The 18,089-nt window shown below is 38.6% G+C and overlaps 3 protein-coding genes across 4 annotated transcripts in view; 1 reads left to right on the forward strand and 2 right to left on the reverse strand.

The window, feature by feature from the left end:
- The window catches only part of STXBP4 (syntaxin binding protein 4), a 228,133-nt gene extending 220,151 nt beyond the window's left edge, over positions 1-7,982 (reverse strand). The window contains exon 1 of the mRNA XM_027568027.2: positions 7,949-7,982. The gene's annotated coding sequence lies outside the window, so the exon portion shown is untranslated. The remainder of the gene's footprint in view (positions 1-7,948) is intronic.
- Positions 7,983-8,056: 74 nt separating this feature from the next.
- Positions 8,057-17,820, forward strand: LOC113907879 (cytochrome c oxidase assembly protein COX11, mitochondrial). Its single transcript, XM_027567591.2, has 4 exons — positions 8,057-8,474; positions 11,810-11,965; positions 15,381-15,506; positions 16,125-17,820. Exons 1-4 carry the CDS (start codon positions 8,112-8,114, stop codon positions 16,305-16,307), a joined length of 828 nt encoding a protein of 275 aa, XP_027423392.1. The 5' UTR covers positions 8,057-8,111; the 3' UTR covers positions 16,308-17,820.
- TOM1L1 (target of myb1 like 1 membrane trafficking protein) overlaps positions 17,078-18,089 on the reverse strand; it is a 74,159-nt gene continuing 73,147 nt past the window's right edge. For both annotated transcript variants that reach the window (XM_027567589.2, XM_027567590.2), the window contains one exon: positions 17,078-17,825. The gene's annotated coding sequence lies outside the window, so the exon portion shown is untranslated. The remainder of the gene's footprint in view (positions 17,826-18,089) is intronic.

An 18,089-nucleotide genomic window follows, 5' to 3' on the forward strand; every position in this document is an offset into this window, starting at 1 on the left:
CCCTGAGGGTATGAGTCACATACATGATATAAACAGGTCCTCTGGTGTACACAGTAGTCCTGAATACTATAAGCATGGCTGTGAAATCTGCTGTTTTTTTTTTTTTAATTAATATAGAACCTGGAACTATTTCCATATTTTTACATAGCATCCTAAATCCTTTTTTTTTTTTTTTTTTTTAAGGAGGGAGAGGGAGAACTCCCCCTGCTTGTGTTCCCTCTCTTGCTGTGTCTCTCTCTGTCAAATAGATAAATAAAAAAAATCTTTACAAAAACAAAAATAAATAAAAAATAAATAAATAAAGAGGGAGAGGGAGAATCTTAAGCAGGCTCCATGCCCACTGTGAAGCCCGATGCAGGGCTTGATCTCACAACCTTGAGATCATGAACTGAGCTGAAATCAAGAGTTGGATGCTTAAATGACTGAGCCACCCAGGCACCCCCCTATTTCTTTTTTATTTTTCATAGCTGCATGGCATTCCATTTTATGGATGGACCATATTTATTTATTCCTTTATTGATAGATACTTAAATTGTTTCACACTTTTTGCTATTATAAACATGCTGTGATGAAACCCTATAGATCACATCACATGTGCACAAATTTATCTGTATGACAAATCTACAAAAATAGGTTATCATTTATACACACTTGATATTTTGATAGAAACTGCCAAACTGCCCTCAATTATCAACTGTCCTAATTTACCATCCCTCCAATAATAGTGACTGATACTCCAAATTCTCACCAATAGGGTGTATTACATAACTATTGGATTTTTGACAATCTTATTGATAAGAGCAGTATCTTAAGATCTTAAGTCTGATGAGGCTGAACATTTGTTTTTATATTTTAAGAACCCTTTAGTATCTCCTTTTATGTGAACTTTATTTTTACATCTTTTGCCAATTTTTCTCTACATGGTTAGCTTTTTTCTGTCCAGTTTCTAGGAGTTCTTACTCCCAGGGAGACTATCTCCTCTTCTTGCACTAAGAATTGCAAATATACTTTCCTCCTTTATTCTTAGTTATGGATTTTGTTGTTATTGTTGTTAGACAAAGGCCTGTGGCTAAATTTATCAATTTTTCATAAGTCCTTAAGTCAAATGTAAGTCCTTATACACTCCAAAGTTATAAAGAACTCTCTCATATTTTCTTCTAGTATTTTTATAGTCTCATTTAAAAATCTTTGATCCATTTGGAATCCATCCTAGTATACAGTATAAGGTATAGATCCAACTCTTATTTTCTCCCAAGAACATCACTAAGTTGCCTCAACAACATTATTAAACAATCCATCTTTTCCTACTGATTTGAGATTAGACCTTTATCATATATCAAATCTCATAAATATTTGGGCCTACTTCTGTGCTTTTTATTCTGGCCCATTGGTTAGTCTATCTTAATAATGGTTTTACAATATATGTTTTACATCTGGTAAATCCAACCCTCTCTCATTACTTCTTTTGTTAACCAAGTTTTCTTGGCTATTTTTGGTTGTTTATTTTTACCCATTAGCTTTAAAATTTTATCTTATTTGCAAAATAAAATAATGCCAATTGTTGGGGAATCACGTTAAATTTACAAGTTAATTGACAAAGTATTGGTCTATCTTTATAGGGTTGAGTCTTGCTACCCAAGAACTAGTATATCTTTCCATTTGTTCAAGTCTTCTTTTGTGACCTTCTGTAGTGTTTCAAGCTGTCTTCATATGGGTCTCACACATTTCTCATTTAATTCCTAGGTATTTTAATCTTTTTGTTGTTTATTTAATGCCTTTAAAACATCTATTATTTACTTCAAAGTTTTTAACAAGCTGCGTAGTTAAAGAACTCTAATGCCATTTAGTTGTTTTTCTAAAGTGAAAATGAACCAGAAGTAAACGGAAGAAAGACAAGGTGCGGCAACAAAGAAGGAGAGATGCGTGGGCTTACTACTAAGCCCAAACAGTCCCTTCATCTTCATCACCATCATCATCATCACCGAGCTGGGCAGTGAGCCTGCTTAAGATTCTCTCTCTCCCTCGGCCCGCCCCCACCCCCGTCTCTCTCTCTCTCTCTCCCCCCCCCTCGAAAGAAAGAAAGAAACAAAGAAAAAAAAAAAGAAAAAAAGAGAAAGAAAACTGGCCCCTTCTGGTTATGTTTCCTTTAATGTCATATCCCCTTTATGTCATTTTCTTCTTTTATTTCCATTTGCTAAAGTGTCAGCAAATTTTGCAAGGTGAAAGAGAAAATAACATAGATTTGGTATTTACCAGAGAAAACTAGCTATACCCTTTAAATAATTTCTCATAACTATTCCTTTGTAAGCAAATTGGTAAGCAGTAATAAATAAAAGACACTTTCTCCCTGCTATAGTTTAGAAAGAAATAAGACTTATAGCAAAGAACCTCACAGTATAAACAGTGTTTAATGTTAATTCCCTCTCTTATTAACCATCTCTAGCCTGTTCAAAAAGAAACACTTTGGAATTCTCTTTGCCACTGGTTTTATATTTACAAGGGCATTGCACTGGGAAGAGCCCTGGTCTAGAAGTTAAGGTATCCGGGTATGAGTTCCATTTTTGCTGTCCGCTAGCCAAGGGACTTGGAGCAGTCACTGAACGACTCTGCTCCCCAGTTTCTGCATATGCAGAACAAGAATGACAAGATCATTCATAAAGTGATCTTTAAAGGTTCTTCTTTGGTTTTATGAATCAAAAAATTCTATTCCAGGCTTACTAAATTACAAGCCCCTCAATGCTTTTTGAGGGGAGGGCTTTCTTTTTAAAATGTGCATGCACCTCTAAGACCGGTCTGGTCCATGAATGGGATAGGGTAACCGTGAGTCAGGTCATTTGGAAGGAATTGGAGGGGAGGAGAAAAAGCAGTTGGATGGTAAAATTTTACATTTAGGTAATTTCAAGAGAGGAGGAGGGAATGATGGTGCTGGTTACCTAATAAAGAATCTGTTTGTATTCTGTGACAGACAAGTTGGAAATGCTTACTATTTATAGATCAACTGGCACTACTATTAAAATATTAAAACAATTAAATATTTCTTTCGTAAAGTTAGACATACAGATTCAGGATTATACTTGAAGAGATAAAACAAAGTGTTTAGTAACTGTGGCAACAGGTCCTATACCTTATCACAGCAGAGATTCTTCGAGATAGCATTAGTATATTTAAATAATCCTAGGTTTATATAATCAGGAATGGCTCCCTTCCCTGGGCTAGTGTTGATTTTTTTTTTTTTAAGATTTTATTATTTATTTTATTTGACAGAGAGAAAGAGACAGAGAGAGAGGGAACACAAGCAGGGGAAGTGGGAGAGGGAGAAGCAGGCTTCCCGCTGAGCAGGGAGCCCGATGCGGGGCTTGATCCCAGGACCCTGGGATCATGACCTGAGCTGAAGGCAGCCGCTTAACGACTGAGCCACCCAGGCACCCCTAGACTTAACTGATCTTTTAAAAATAACATGAAAGTTTTAGAAAATCAAGATATAAAAGATCAAAGGGTTATTTTACTGTCTCCTTTATTTGGTACCCAAGGACAATATTCCTACTGCTAATGAACTTTTTTTCTTTCAAGAATCTAAGCAAAAAAAAAAAAAAAAAGAATCTAAGCACTTCAGGAATGCTACTCATCATCTGCCCTGGGGGTGGACATATAGCAACTCCTGTAACACACAGACCAACCCTGTGAGAAACACCGGAAAACTCGTTGAAAGGAGGAGTCCTAATCCTCTCAAACGGGGGATCTTCATCAGAGCAAGAGCTCACTGCTCTCAGAAATTTCCTTATACTACCAGACAGCCTTCTGTTTGCTTTCATTTGTGCACTAGTCCCCCAAACATTTACTCAGTACAATCATGTACACTATGCTGAGTGCTTGTGATAATATGGTGAACAAGCCAAGGTCCCTGCTCTTAGAGCATTTACGTTCTAATGTTGAGAGAAAAAACAATAAAAAAGGAAACAAAACAAACTGGATTTCAGATACACAAATGTCACTGGACAGAGGAGGGCTGATTTAGATTGGGTAGTGGTGTTCCAGCTGAGATCCAAATGACAGGTCAGCCAGGAGAAAAACTGAGGGACAAAGTATTCCAGGCAGAGAAAAGGTCTTGAGGCAGCAAAATAGATTTGGGGTGTTTACAGACACAAAGAAGTGTGGCTGGAACATGGTGAATGCGGGGAGAGAGAAATAGTAGACGAAGTTCAAGAAGCAGGCAGGGTCTAGTTGACCTAGGGTCTTAGGGGCCATGGTGAGGAGCTTGGGTTTTGCTTGATGTTATTTCATATATCCTGACTATTCTCAGGAGACCTGTGTTTGCCTTTTGCCTTATCTCTTACCTTTCACTTCCTGAGACTGGGCTTTCTGCTTTTCCATTTTCCCTAGTTTTCTGCCTCTGCCTTCAACTCTGCTTATCCCAGGAAGGCTGACATGGCTTTAGCCTGAATTATGTTAAAATGTCATTCCATCTATTTGGAGCAAAGGGCCCTTTTAAAAGGAGGCTCTTACGTGACTGCACAGGTCACCTATCCACAAAGCTGGCCCTGATCTTAATAAATACTACTTTTAAAAAATGCCTTGTATGGATGAATGATTTCTGCTTTCATTTCATCTGGTCTGTGAATATAAAAATATATATATAAACTTTTTCAAGATCTTTTAAATAAAGTAACTCCTTAAACATGTGGCTTAAAGGAAGCTGCCAGGAAATAAGAAACTAGGATATCAAGACTTACTGAGACAATTTCATGATGTCACTGCAATCACTGAAATCTGTGATTACCCCGCTTATTCTCAAACTATAATTGACTTGCTCTTACTATTTATTGAGATGCATTATTCTTCCTCTTTTAGGTATAAGGAGATTATTAAAATATATAGCAGCCAAATAAACAGTTGTTAGTACTGTTGGAATAATTGCTAGATGTTTCACATTGCCAAATGGATCTAGTTTTATTAGGCAAATAGCTAAGAAATGCAGCTCAGTGACTAACACATTAAGATTTAAGTAGCAATTTCCTTAATTTATATTATGCATTAAAAATACTAAAAAATGTAATTACAAATCATAAATCAAATTTTTAAAATGATACATCTTTATAATCTTTAAGTTTTCAGAAAGCCTGAGAACCAATAATCAGATAAGAAAATATGTGACTATCAGGGCGCCTGGGTGGCTCAGTCGTTAAGCGTCTGCCTTCGGCTCAGGTCATGATCCCAGGGTCCTGGGATTGAGTCCCACATCGGGCTCCCTGCCCCGCGGGAAGTCTGCTTCTCCCTCTCCCACTCCCCCTGCTTGTGTTCCCTCTCTCGCTGTGACTCTCTCTGTCAAATAAATAAATAAAATCTTTAAAAAAAAACAACAACCAATTTTACCTATTATGTAAAACTGGACATGATCATAGCTAACTAGGAAGTGTTCACAAGGTTTAATTACTTACTGCTAAAGCATGATATTATAAATTAAAGATGCCAAGTCTGAAATGTGAGTCCAGCCCCTAATATTTTAAGTTTGTAATCAACATCTCTACCTGCAGAAAAGGGTTGTACTAACCTTGCCCTGAGGTGCTCCTATTCCATTCACAGTAGAACTCATTACTGAGCATTAGTTACCATAATGATTTATGCAATATTACAAGTATACTCAGACTCAAGAAAATTATAGCTAACACCATTTTACTGCTATCAAGATTACTATACCTTGGAAAGGAATAGTTTCATTTGCAATTACAAAACAAAATAATAGATGCCAAGACAAAGACACTATTACTGACACACACATTTACACTGCTATCTGTTGCTACATGGAAGGGGTATCTGGAGGAAAAAAATGGTTAAGGGAATGTATTGTTGGTTTCAGCGACACTTACATTTGCATGAGGTCTGAGTCTATGCTGTTAAACTCAATATATGACAGATCTTGTCCTGAAAAAGCTGACAATCTGGTATAAGAACTAAGGTAGATACAGATGAAAAAAATTTTCAAACATTAAACAATACAAATAAATCTGTAGAATCAAAGCATCTTGGTTTTTGTGCCAGAGTAGGAAAGAGTCAGAAGATACTTGGATCTTACCGGCTTTGCAATTTTCTGGCGCTGACCACAAGTTAATCAATTACTCATACTCACTCAAGGTGACCACGATTACTCACCTCAACTGCCTCCTAACTGCTCTACTTCCATTTTTGCCTTCCTCCCTTTATTGTGTTCTCCACAACATAACCAAGGTCTTTTAAAAAATGTGAATCAGATCATATCACTTGAATGCTTCTACCTAAACTCTGTAGTAGCTTCCTATTACTTTTAGAATAAAATCCAAACCCTTGGACATGGCTTAAAAGGCTCTGTATTATCTGGCCCCTAATATACTTGTTTTGACCTTATTTCCTACTACTTTCCTCCCTGCTTACTACGCTGGGAACACAGCAGCCTCATTTTTGTTCTTCAATGCTATCTAGCTCTTACTTGCCTCTGAGCCTCTGCATGGCTTGGAATTGTCACTGTGCAAGTAGGTTCCTATCATCATTCAGGACTAGGCTCAAATGGCATATCTTCAGAGAAAGACTTCACTACCCCTTCTCATTATTATTCTCAATCACACTGTCCTATTCTATTGTCTCATTGTACTGATTGTTATCTGAAATTCTCTCATTTATATATCTGTTACTTGATTATCTCCAGAGTCCCCCAGTAAAAAGTACACTTCAGAAGAGAAGTGATCGTGTTTGGCTTTCTCTGTGCTGTAGCCCCAGTAGGTTGAACAAGGTCTGGCCCATGCAAAAGTGCATTAAATAAATTAAATTTTTTTTTTAAAGTTTTATTTATTTATTTATTTATTTATTTATTTATTTATTTATTTGACAGTGAGAGAGAGAGAGTACAAGCAGGGGCAGCTGCAGGCAGAGGGAGAAAGAGAAGCAGGCTCCCCACTGAGCAGAGAGCCTGACATGGGGCTCGATCCCAGGACTCTGAGATCATGACCTGAGCCAAAGGCAGTTGTTTAACGGACTGAGCCACCCAGGTGCCCCAAATGTTTTTTTATTAAATAAATGTTATTTATGTATGTCTCAGGCTTTCAGTCTCCTGCACCAGTCATTAGAATTATAGGGGGGGGGATAATTATACCTGCACCAGTCATTAGAAATAGAACCTAATGTTTATTAAATTTTTACTCTATCTCAGGCAAAGTGGAAATCACTTTATAAGCATATTCTCATTTACTACTACGATTTCCATTTTACAAATAAGGCCACTGCTTCTTACAGTGGTGAAATAACTGGCCTAAGGACACAAGGCGATAGTAGGATGCGGGCATGATCCCAGAGCTGCCAAACCTCAGAATGGGGGCTTTTCTCCACTCCTTTATACTTTCTAGAAGTTTGTTTCCTTCCATTACAGCAAATTAGGCTGTGCCGTCTGATCCCCTCAGGTCCTACTTTGTCCTGTGGGTCAGGAGCAGAAAGGTATTACATCCCCCACAGGGTTCTTTTCCAAGACGAACATCCCCATTTCTTTGAATTCTTTCTTAAAGCATCTTCATGTCTTGGTCACTCTCCTCTGGACAAACTCGTTTGACAACGTCTCTCTGCTCCAGACCTGGTCATTTTAACTGGACAAATGGTTAAGGGGCATCAGAGAAGTGGAAGCCGATGCCCAGCGGCTGAGAAAATGCAGACGCGTGAGTATTGTTGTGCGCTGTGGTGAACACAGGCAGGCTTCCTGGAAGAGGTGATCCCTCAGTTTAAGTCCCGGGCAGTAAGCAGCGGCCGGCCGCTGAAGGCCGCTAGGTCGAGACAAAGGGTGGCGGAGTGGGTTTAGGAAGACCAGGGACACAAGCTCAAATGATGATGTGCTTGCATCCCGCGGAGCGCACGGCGTTTCCCTAAAAGTAACTTTGAATAGGCACTGGAGGGAAGCAAAGTGGAACAGTCATGAACCAAAACGCGAACTTACCCGTAATCTGGCAACCCGGCCTCCGTAGCCCGACTGCAAGCGCCTCCACCTGAGGAGCCCTGTAGCCGGAGCAGCTGCAAGCTCCTCCCAGTTGTCGCGAGACTGGCTAGCATCGCGAGACCTGTCCGCTTGTCCCCGGCGGCCGGAGCCCTCTCCTGGCGGCATGGGTGGGCTCTGGCCTCCGGTATGGAGGAGCGTAGTTTTCTGTCGCTGGCGCTGGAACCACCCTGGGTCCCCGACCAGGATTGCCGAGAGGGTAGAGCCGTGTCTCAGGCCGGGAAGGAGTGGGACAGGAAGTGCTGAGAGGGGGCAGAGGCGGCTTGGGACATGGAAGTGCTCGAACCCTGGCCGGGAGCTGGCCCTGCAGCCGTCAAGGCGGCCGAAGAGCACGAACCCTTTCACGCGCGCGCAGGAGGAAGACTGGCGGCGTCGGAACAAGACGGTCCTCACGTACGTGGCCGCGGCAGCCGTGGGCATGCTGGGGGCGTCCTACGCCGCCGTGCCCCTTTATCGGCTCTATTGCCAGGTAGGGGCCGGTGCTGCCTCCTGGGCGGTGTCATCAGGAGGGGCGGAGGTGCAGTACAGGTCCCTGGATAGCGATCGCGCTCCTCAGTGTCGTGTTGAAGGGTCTGAGATTGGCTACCAGAGAGGAAACAGGCTTTAAAAAGTACTTGCCCAAGCTTACCAGAAGTTGTTAGTGGTAAAGCTAAGAACCCAAGCCCCTACAGCAGTCGTGCTTATACCAACCACACTTCAGAGTGGAATTCCGTATTTCTGAGCTACACCACCGAAAACGTCCGCAACCTATACTTTGCTCTCCAGCAATCTGCCTTACCCTTTGGCTGCTCACACACGTGTTCGCTTCTAAAATATAAAGTATATTAGTACGTTCCTTCTCTGAACCATGTATGGTTTATGTGCGAAGGTTAACCCTGGAAATGGGAGTATGCTTGTAAGTTGGGCTTAAACTGGGAGTATTTTAAGATTTTATTTGAGAGGGAGAGAGCACGAGAGGGGGAAGGGGGGAGGGTCAGGGGGAGAAGAAGATTCCCCGCTGAGCAGGGAGCCCAGTGTGGGACTCGATCCCGTGACTCCAGGATCACGACCTGAGCTGAAGGCAGTCGCCCAACGAACCGAGCCACCCAGGCGCCCCAAACTGGGAGTACTTTTAATCCATACAAAGAGGCATGAGTTAGGCGTTTGGGGCTTCCCTCCACTGTTAATACATAAGTATAATCTGCTTACCCAGGGCCCCTTTTAGATCAGAAACCCTAATGCAGTTCTTCAAGTGTGGTCCCACGGAGAACCACTGGCACATCACCCGGGAACTTGAATGCATGTTGTTGGGTCAAGCTCCAGAGCTACTGAATCAGAAACTCTCGGGGAGGGGCCCAGCAATCTGTGTTTAATAAGTCCCCGAGCTGATTTTGATGCAGACTAGTATTTGAGAACCATAAACAATGGCAGACTTTACGTATTTCACATATATTCTCCTTAATTCTTAAGTAGTAGTTTGCTGCTTTGGCTGGGCATTAGGTTTACTAGTTGAGCTGCTTTAATAAACATGTTAGGGCTCCCTCACCCCAGAGATTCTGATTAGGTCTGGGAGGGGGCCAGGAATTTGTTTAAGAAACATAAGTGAGACCTATATTCACTTCATTCACTAAGTGTTTGAGAGTGGTTCTCCCAACTTTGTTGTGGGGGGAAACATCTGGAGAGCTTTTAAAAATCCTGACACCCAGGTCACATCCTTAACCAATTAAATAACTCGGAGTGGGAGTCGGGCATTTGTAATTTTTTAAAGATTCCTCAGGTGATCCCAGTGTGTAGCAAAGTTTGGGAATCACTGGTTAACTGACAGTATTGCTAATGCCTGGCTTCTCCTCTCCTTTTGGAGATTAACTTGCCATTAATTTCCATAATGACTAAAACAGCAGAAGTCAAAAGGACTTGTCAGTCTCTTAATACTAGCGTTTATGGGGTATGCAGTAGCTTGATTTGGGAAGATGAATATAGAATGTGAATTAGTTTTCATCAGAGGGCAGTCTGGACCTAGCACGAATCCCCAGACTAGCAGTTGGTTAAATCATAAACAAAACTGAATCCAAAATAACAAGTATAAATCTCCACGAACCATGAGGAGGAAGGGGTCAGTTTTATTCTTCAGGGAATATTTAGCAATGTCTGAAGACATCTTTGGTTGTCACAACCTGGGAGGTGAGCAGGGAGAGGGCTACTGATGTCCTAGTGGGTAGAGGCTAGGGATGCCCCTGCACAGGACAGACATTACCCCTCTCCCCACCAAAAAAAAAAAAAAAAAAAAACAAAAAAATCCAGAAAAACCCAAAGAATTATCCAGCCCGAAATGCCATTAGTGGCAAAGTTGAGAAACCCTGTTTCACACTGAGGTGAATGACAGTATTTTGTGCATGTGTGTGCAAATGCAGGGCAGGACAATAAAAATTGTAATTTGTAATCCTAAACTTAAATCAAGTTGTATGTTACATAGTGACATTTCCAAAGGAGCCTCTCTTTCGCTTTTGGAATCACAGAACTTTAGAACCAAAAATAAGAATTATATAAACAGCTTAATACAGTGACCTCACATTTTTTGAGTATGGAAACTGTAGCCCCCTAAAAGTAAGATTTATTCAGTTTTTGGAGCTAGTTAGTGGCAGAACTAGAATAGAGTCCAGGACATATTCTCATTGCCCTTTTCTATTCTTAAGTTCTCTATCAAATTTGCAAATTTGAAGAACCTAATATTCAAAGATTGCCTGTCAGAATACATTAAGGAATCTTTATTCAAGTGACTCAAATTCTTCAGGAGTTATATATTAAAACTTAAGCATTATGGCTCTTTTGGGCAGAAAATATACTTATTAAACAAAGATAAAGTCTTCCCCTAGCAGCTTTTAGGTTTATAATGTAATTCAGTAATGTTGCATGGCAGTTGAGTGCAGTTAGTTGACTTGTGTAATATGTGGAAGATAGTAATACTACATTTTGCTGGGAGTCTTCCCCTAGCCTCAAATTTGGTATTTTTTTCCTAGTATAGTAACAGATTAATTACCCGGAGACCAGAATTCTGGCAACCTCAAGCATCAGAAGAATGATGATCCTGGAAGTAAGGATTTTTTTTTAAACATCTCTGATGATAAGGAGATAATTAGTGGCAATGAAGATAGGCAAGAAATGTCAGACACAGATTACTCTGATGTCTTGTGATTGATTCAGTTGCCAAAGGGATCAGTTTTTCTGATTAACCAATGATATTTATAAAAGCTATACTATACAAAGTACAGAAAAAAATTAAAAAAAACATTTACCAACGTGGAAAAATACTTATGATGCTTGAGAAAAGCAGAGTACAGAAGTGAAACTACCAACTAATCTATGCTATAAAAGTTACGGTATGGAAAAGGATCAGACAGGACTGTGGATAATGGAATTACTTAGTTTCATTGAAATGATAGGGTTGTGGGTAATTTTTACTTCTATTAATGACTAATAGTATATATGAAACGCTGGCAATAAGTAGAAATATGTTTAATGGAAAGTTAAGCTAAAATTCTGAGCTGTATATTATCAGTGAGGAGTCTACTTTCTCTCAAATGACTCATTTTTTACTATGTCCAATAACCCAGTGATTACTGAAAAAATATAAGTGATTCTAATAAATATACGCCCTTGACACCCCAAAGGTGGTCAAGCCACCGACACATTCATAAGTGATGAGTGACAGTATATAAACTGGGCTTCTACTAGATTGTTTTTAAAATTTTTTTATCCAATAAATCGTCACCTGAAAGTACTGTTTGACATACTATCCTTAATATTCTTAATATCTTTAATGCCTAGACTACTGGTCTTGGAGGATCAGCAGTAGCAGGTCATGCATCAGACCAGATTGAAAACATGTTGCCTGTTAAGGATCGAATTATTAAAGTCACCTTTAATGCAGATGTGCATGCAAGTCTCCAGTGGAATTTTAGACCGCAGCAAACAGAAATATATGTAAGTGACTGTTAAAAGATTATTTTTTTATTGTAAAAATTACTTTCTTTCATCACTTAAACTGTTAAACAATTTAGGAAACACTCATGTGAACTTAATCTCAAAATACTAAGACTCCATTAATGTAATTTTTATTTTCAGACTTTTTTAAAAATTTTATTGTTAGTCACCATAAAATACATCATTAGTTTTTGATGTAGTGATCCACGATTCATTGTTTGCATATATCACCCAGTGAGTGCTCCATGTAGTACGTGCCCTCCTTAATACCCATGACTAGGCTAACCCATCCCCCCACCCTCCTACCCTCTAAAATCCTGTTTGTTTCTCAGAGTCCACAGTCTCTCATCGTTCGTCTTTCCCTCCGATTTCCCCCCCCTTCATTTTTCCCTTCCTTCTCCTAATGTCCTCCATGTTATTCCTTATGTTCCACAAATAAGTGAAACCATATAGTTGACTTTCTCTGCTTGACTTATTTCACTTAGCTTAATCTCCTCCAGTCCCATCCATGTTGATATAAAAGTTGGGTATTCATCCTTTCTGATGGCTGAGTAATATTCCATTGTATATATGGACCACATCTTCTTTATCCATTCATCTGTTGAACGGCATCTCGGCTCTTTCCACAGTTGGGCTGTTGCGGACATTGCTGCTATGAACATTGGGGTGCATATGGCCCTTCTTTGCACTACATCTGTGTCTTTGGGGTAAATACCCAGGAATGCAATTGCTGGGTCATAGGGTAGCTCTATTTTTAATTTTTTGAGGCACCTCCATGCTGTTTTCCAAAGTGGCTGTACCAACTTGCATTCCCACCAACAGTGTAAGAGGGTTCCCCTTTCTCCACAACCTCTCCAACATTTGTTGTTTCTTGCCTTGTCAATTTTTGCCATTCTAACTGGTGTAAGGTGGTATCTCAATGTGGTTTTGATTTGAATTTCCCTGATGGCTGATGATGATGAACACTTTTTAATGTGTCAGCCATTTGTATGTCCTTTTCGGAGAAGTGTCTGTTCATGTCTTTTGCCCATTTTTTGATTTGATTATTTGTTTTTTGGGTGTTGAGTTTGAGAAGTTCATTATAGATCTTGGATACCAGCCCTTTATCTGTAGTGTCATTGCAAATACCTTCTCCCATTCTGTGGGTTGCCTCTGTTTTGTTGACTGTTTCCTTTGCTGTGCAGAAGCTTTTTATCTTGATGAAGTCCCCAAAGTTCATTTTTGCTTTTGTTTCACTAGCCTTTGGAGAGGTATCTTGAAAGCAGTTGCTGTGGCTGATGTCAAAGAGGTTACTGCCTATGTTCTCCTGTAGGATTTTGATGGATTCCTGTCTCATGTTGAGGTCTTTCATCCATTTTGAGTTTATCTTTGTGTATGGTGTTAGGGAATGGTCAAGTTTCATTCTTCTGCATGTGGCTGTCCAATTTTCCCAGCACCATTTATTGAAGAGACTCTTTTCCATTGCATATTTTTTCCTGCTTTGACGAAGATTATTTGACCATAGAGTTGAGGGTCCATATCTGGGCTCTCTATTCTGTTCCATGCGTCTATATGTCTGTTTTTGTGTCAGTACCATACTGTCTTGGTGATCACTGCTTTGTAGTATAGCTTGAAATCGGGCAACATGATGTCCCCAGCTTTTTCTTTTCAACTTTCCTTGGCGATTCAGGGTCTTTTCTGATTCCATACACATTTTAGGATTGTTTGTTCCAGCACTTTGAAAAATGTCATTGGAATTTTGATCAGGATGGCATTGAAGGCATAGATTGCTCTGGGTAGCATAGACATTTTAACAATGTTTGTTCTTCCAATCCATGAGCATGGAATGTTTTTCCATCTTTTTGTGTCTTCTTCAGTTTCTTCCATGAGTGTTCTGTAGTTTCTAGAGTATAGATCCTTTACCTGTTTGGTTAGGTTTACTCCGAGGTATCTTATGGTTTTTGGTGCTATTGTAAATGGAATCGTTTCTCTAATTTCTCTTTCTACAGTTGCACTGTTAGTGTATAAGAAAGCAATTGATTTCTGTGCATTGATTTTGTATCCTGCCACATTACTGAATTGCTGTATGAGTTCTAGTAATTTGGCGGTGGAGTCTTTTAGATTTTCCACATAAAGTATCATGTCATCTGCAAAAAGAGAGTTAGACTTCTTCTTTGCCAATTTGAATACCTTTAATTTATTTTTGTTGTCTGATTGCTGTTGCTAGGACTTCCAGTACTGTGTTGAACAATAGTGGCGAGAGTGGGCATCCTTGTCACGTTCCTGATCTTAAGGGAAAGGCTTTTCCCCATTGAGGATGATATTCGCTGTCTCAGACTACTTTTGACAGTGCCCTATACCTAATGTAACAGTATACTTCAAGTTATATGATACTCTAGTAAAAATCAGTTTGGAACAATGGAAAATGTCATCTGTTCTTATTAGAGTCATATTAAGAATTCACTCTCTGATGCTATGTAGTTGACTTTCCCTCAGGTATAAATAAAGGGGGAAAGTTGAAAATCATTGGTTAGAATGAAAAATAGTTTACGGATTTAGATTAAAAATATCCCTGTCTCAAAAAAAAAAAAATTGAGAAGCTTTGAAGTAATCATATTAAATAGTCGTGTTCTATTTCAGAAAAGCCATACCTTAAGTTTCCTAAAATCTTGACTAACTGGAATCCTAGAGGATTTAATTGAAATTATTTCATGAGCTGAGGAATAGCCAGAAAAGCTTCACTGTGACCCTTGTTGGAAAACCCTTATAAATATTGGTGTTCCCCCCCCACCAGGTTAGTAAACATTACTGAATCTCTTCAGTGATTGAGGGTTTTATAGGTTATGATTTTTAACATTCTAATCACATAGTAGTGTATAAGATAATAGTGGCTGAATTGGTACAAATAACGGAATCCTTTAGAAATCTATTTTTTTTAAAGCCTTGCAAGTTTTAAAAAAATGTGTTCTCTCAAGAGTATTCGTGCTTTTTGGTCAAGTAAAAGTTCTATTCAGTCAGTTTTATTCTGGTTATAAGTTTAATTTACTCTAGTTGGTAACCTCTTAAAAAGAATCTTTGTCAGTCATAGGATATTTAGGTAAAGTGAAGTGTTAAGGAGTCAGACTTGGACTGTGATAGGCTTGGCTCTCCTTGAACATTTTAAGTAATTTAATTTACAGATTATTGCTTGAAGACTTCAGATATACAAAAGGACAATCCACAATTAATTATGAATAGAGCACTGGTTCCACTGACACATGCAAGTAAAATTTGAAAACCAGATATTCATGGGTAGTATTCACAATTTATTTTGCTGACCCTCAATATTAGTTTAAAGTATTGTGGTCTGATTAGATAAAATAATATGACTAATTTATTAGGGAAAGGAGGAGCTGTGAGATTTGAAGTATTGATAATGTATATTTCCTTAAAACAGGTAGTGCCAGGAGAGACTGCACTGGCGTTTTATAAAGCTAAGAATCCTACAGACAAACCAGTAATTGGAATTTCTACCTACAATGTTGTACCATTTGAAGCTGGACAGTATTTCAATAAAATACAGGTACAGCTTAATATATGCAAACCTTAGTACTAAACTTACTGCAATGTTTAGTAGAAGCCAATTTCTGAAAATTCATTTCTTCTAAACATTAAACTTTTCTTCCATTGCTTAGAACAGATGAACCAAATGGGTATCTCTTTTTAAAATTAGAAGAAGAGGAACGGGGTGCCTGGGTGGCTCGGTTGGTTAAACGTTGGAGTCTTGATTTTGGTTCAGGTCATGATCTCAGGGTCATGGGATCGAACCTGGCAGTGGGCTCTGTGCTCAGCTGGGAGTCTGCTTCAGATTCTCTCCCCCACTCTCCATCTGCCTCTTCCCCCCCCACCAAATTTGTTGAGTCTCAATATTTTTTTTTTTAATTTTTTAAGATTTTATGAGAGAGAGCATGTGTGCACGCTCACAAGGGAAGGGGCAGAGGGAGAAGCAGACTCCCTGCTGAGTATGGGGAGCCCATTGAGTCTCAAAGCAAAAATCAAATATGTTGTCATTCTGTCACAGAACTTAGATTATAAATTTTTTATAATATTTAATTGTACACTTACTAAAGCTAAGAAGTGGACCATTATTAATATTTCTTTTCTAATAGAAACTAAACAAATACCTTTTTATAACTTCTAGTGCTTCTGTTTTGAGGAACAAAGGCTTAATCCACAAGAGGAAGTAGATATGCCAGTGTTTTTCTACATTGATCCTGAATTTGCTGAAGATCCAAGAATGGTGAATGTTGATCTCATCACTCTTTCTTATACTTTTTTTGAAGCAAAGGAGGGGCAGCAGTTGCCGGTTCCAGGCTATAATTGAAGTCAGCACCTAAGTCTTGCTTCAGATTTGTGATTTTTGAAAAATCATGTATTTGTATCTAGTCTTCTCAGGGGAGAAATATTCTATAGTAATGTGAAGCTATTTTAAATATTATTTAATGCTGGGTTTTTTTTTTTTCCCCAACTAATTTACACTACTTAAAATTGAATGGTTTGTCATAAGGAATCCACATGCCTATTTAGAATATATGACTGTTCTAAACCATAGAGTAATATAAAGTAATATTAAAAGTAATACTGATAAATAATAATAAAAGAAACTGCTGTTTCTTAAATATGTAGGCATGGACTTGATGGTTCAATTTAATTCTATTTGCTCCCCTTACAGATTACTAGCCCTTCATACTTGTAGCAGTATTTTTATTATTCCCAGGGTTATCTGTTTTAGGGTCCAGGTCATAACTTCTGCCCATTTTTATTATTTCTAAAATAGTTGGTTACTACTTTCTTTTACTGTGGATAGTCACTACTTTAAAAGCTCAAAATGGAAGAAGAACCACTGAGCCCTAACAGCTTGCCCAGAGATTACATTCTGACTTAAGATTTGACTGTTTTTCCTTTAGGCTCTAGGGCTATTTTATATTCTGAAATTTTGGCATCATGAAAATGAAATAAAATGCACAAATGTTTACTAGGATTATAGCATTTCCTATGATAGTTCAAGTCCCTGAATGTTAAAATGTTTAAGTGTGGAATTGTGAAGACTCACATCAGAAGTTCTATGAACAAACTCTGTAAAAAAAAAAAAAATGTATTAAATTGTTTTAATAGTAATTTGTCATTGTAATTTATGACATAAATGAATGCACAATTTATTCTGAATGTTTTCCAGTAGTGTTTGTTCCAAATAGAAATTTTTGTTCCAATAGGAATATTAATATTCCAAATAGTAAAAAGGGGAGAAAAAAGATCATCTAGTATTATAAAGAATATTTCAAGGCAACTTTATAATAAAGAGTCCAGTGACCTCTTCAGGGTACCTGAAATATAAATCATGAAGGCTTTTACAAGTTATAATTCTAATTCTAAACAAGTATTATTTATAAAAAAAGTACAAATTGACTTTTACATTCAACTTAGTTAAATGAAGGCACTCAATAGTCTTCATAATTATTTTGTAATAAAAATCTTCATCTACTCTTATCACAGCTGTGTGAGGATTTCTTTTCTAAAGGTAGGAAGCCCTGTGAAACCTAAGATGCTATCATTAAACTACTTGGCCTCAGTACAATGGATTTTTCTTCTGCTGAAGTTTTAAGTGAATATATGTTAACCCAAGTTCTTTTGAGAGAAAGTTTAAACTGTGGTCTGGAAGCATAAATGTTCCTCTGGAACTGTTACTCTTCTGTGGAACTTCATTATTGCAGAGGAGGAATGTTCCACCAAGCTTCTGATGTGCTGGTAGGTCTTGTCTTCTGGGCCTCAAAGCTGCATAGGGTCTACCTTCTAGAGAGTTGGCACCTCTAATGTAGTTAGTGAGCTGGTCATCCACTTTCACCTAGAATAAAAAGAATAGCCACCCTGCATTCTTTCCTTTTCTTCCCCCATTCCTAGATAACAAGAGAGTCACAATCTAATGCAGAAAGGTGGGAATGTACTACTGCCATGGGGGCCGATATGAGGGGAATAAATAAGGTTAATGGGTTACTGGTGGCCATGCATTCATTAGTAAATAAAATAGGATGACTAATACAGCAAATAGGAAGAATCCAGGCCTATTGGGATGAGCAATGAGTGGGTTTTACCAGTTAATAGGTATTAA

Source organism: Zalophus californianus, chromosome 16 (genome assembly GCF_009762305.2).
Source record: "Zalophus californianus isolate mZalCal1 chromosome 16, mZalCal1.pri.v2, whole genome shotgun sequence".
NCBI lineage: Eukaryota > Metazoa > Chordata > Mammalia > Carnivora > Otariidae > Zalophus > Zalophus californianus.

What these genes read in the sequence shown, in the direction of transcription:
- LOC113907879 (XM_027567591.2), top strand. Translation starts at nt 8,112, where the DNA reads ATGGGTGGGCTCTGGCCTCCGGTATGGAGGAGCGTAGTTTTCTGTCGC. An exon ending in TTTATCGGCTCTATTGCCAG is followed by an intron (nt 8,475 to 11,809) that starts GTAGGGGCCGGT and finishes TTTAATGCCTAG; the next exon opens with ACTACTGGTCTTGGAGGATC. An exon ending in CGCAGCAAACAGAAATATAT is followed by an intron (nt 11,966 to 15,380) that starts GTAAGTGACTGT and finishes TCCTTAAAACAG; the next exon opens with GTAGTGCCAGGAGAGACTGC.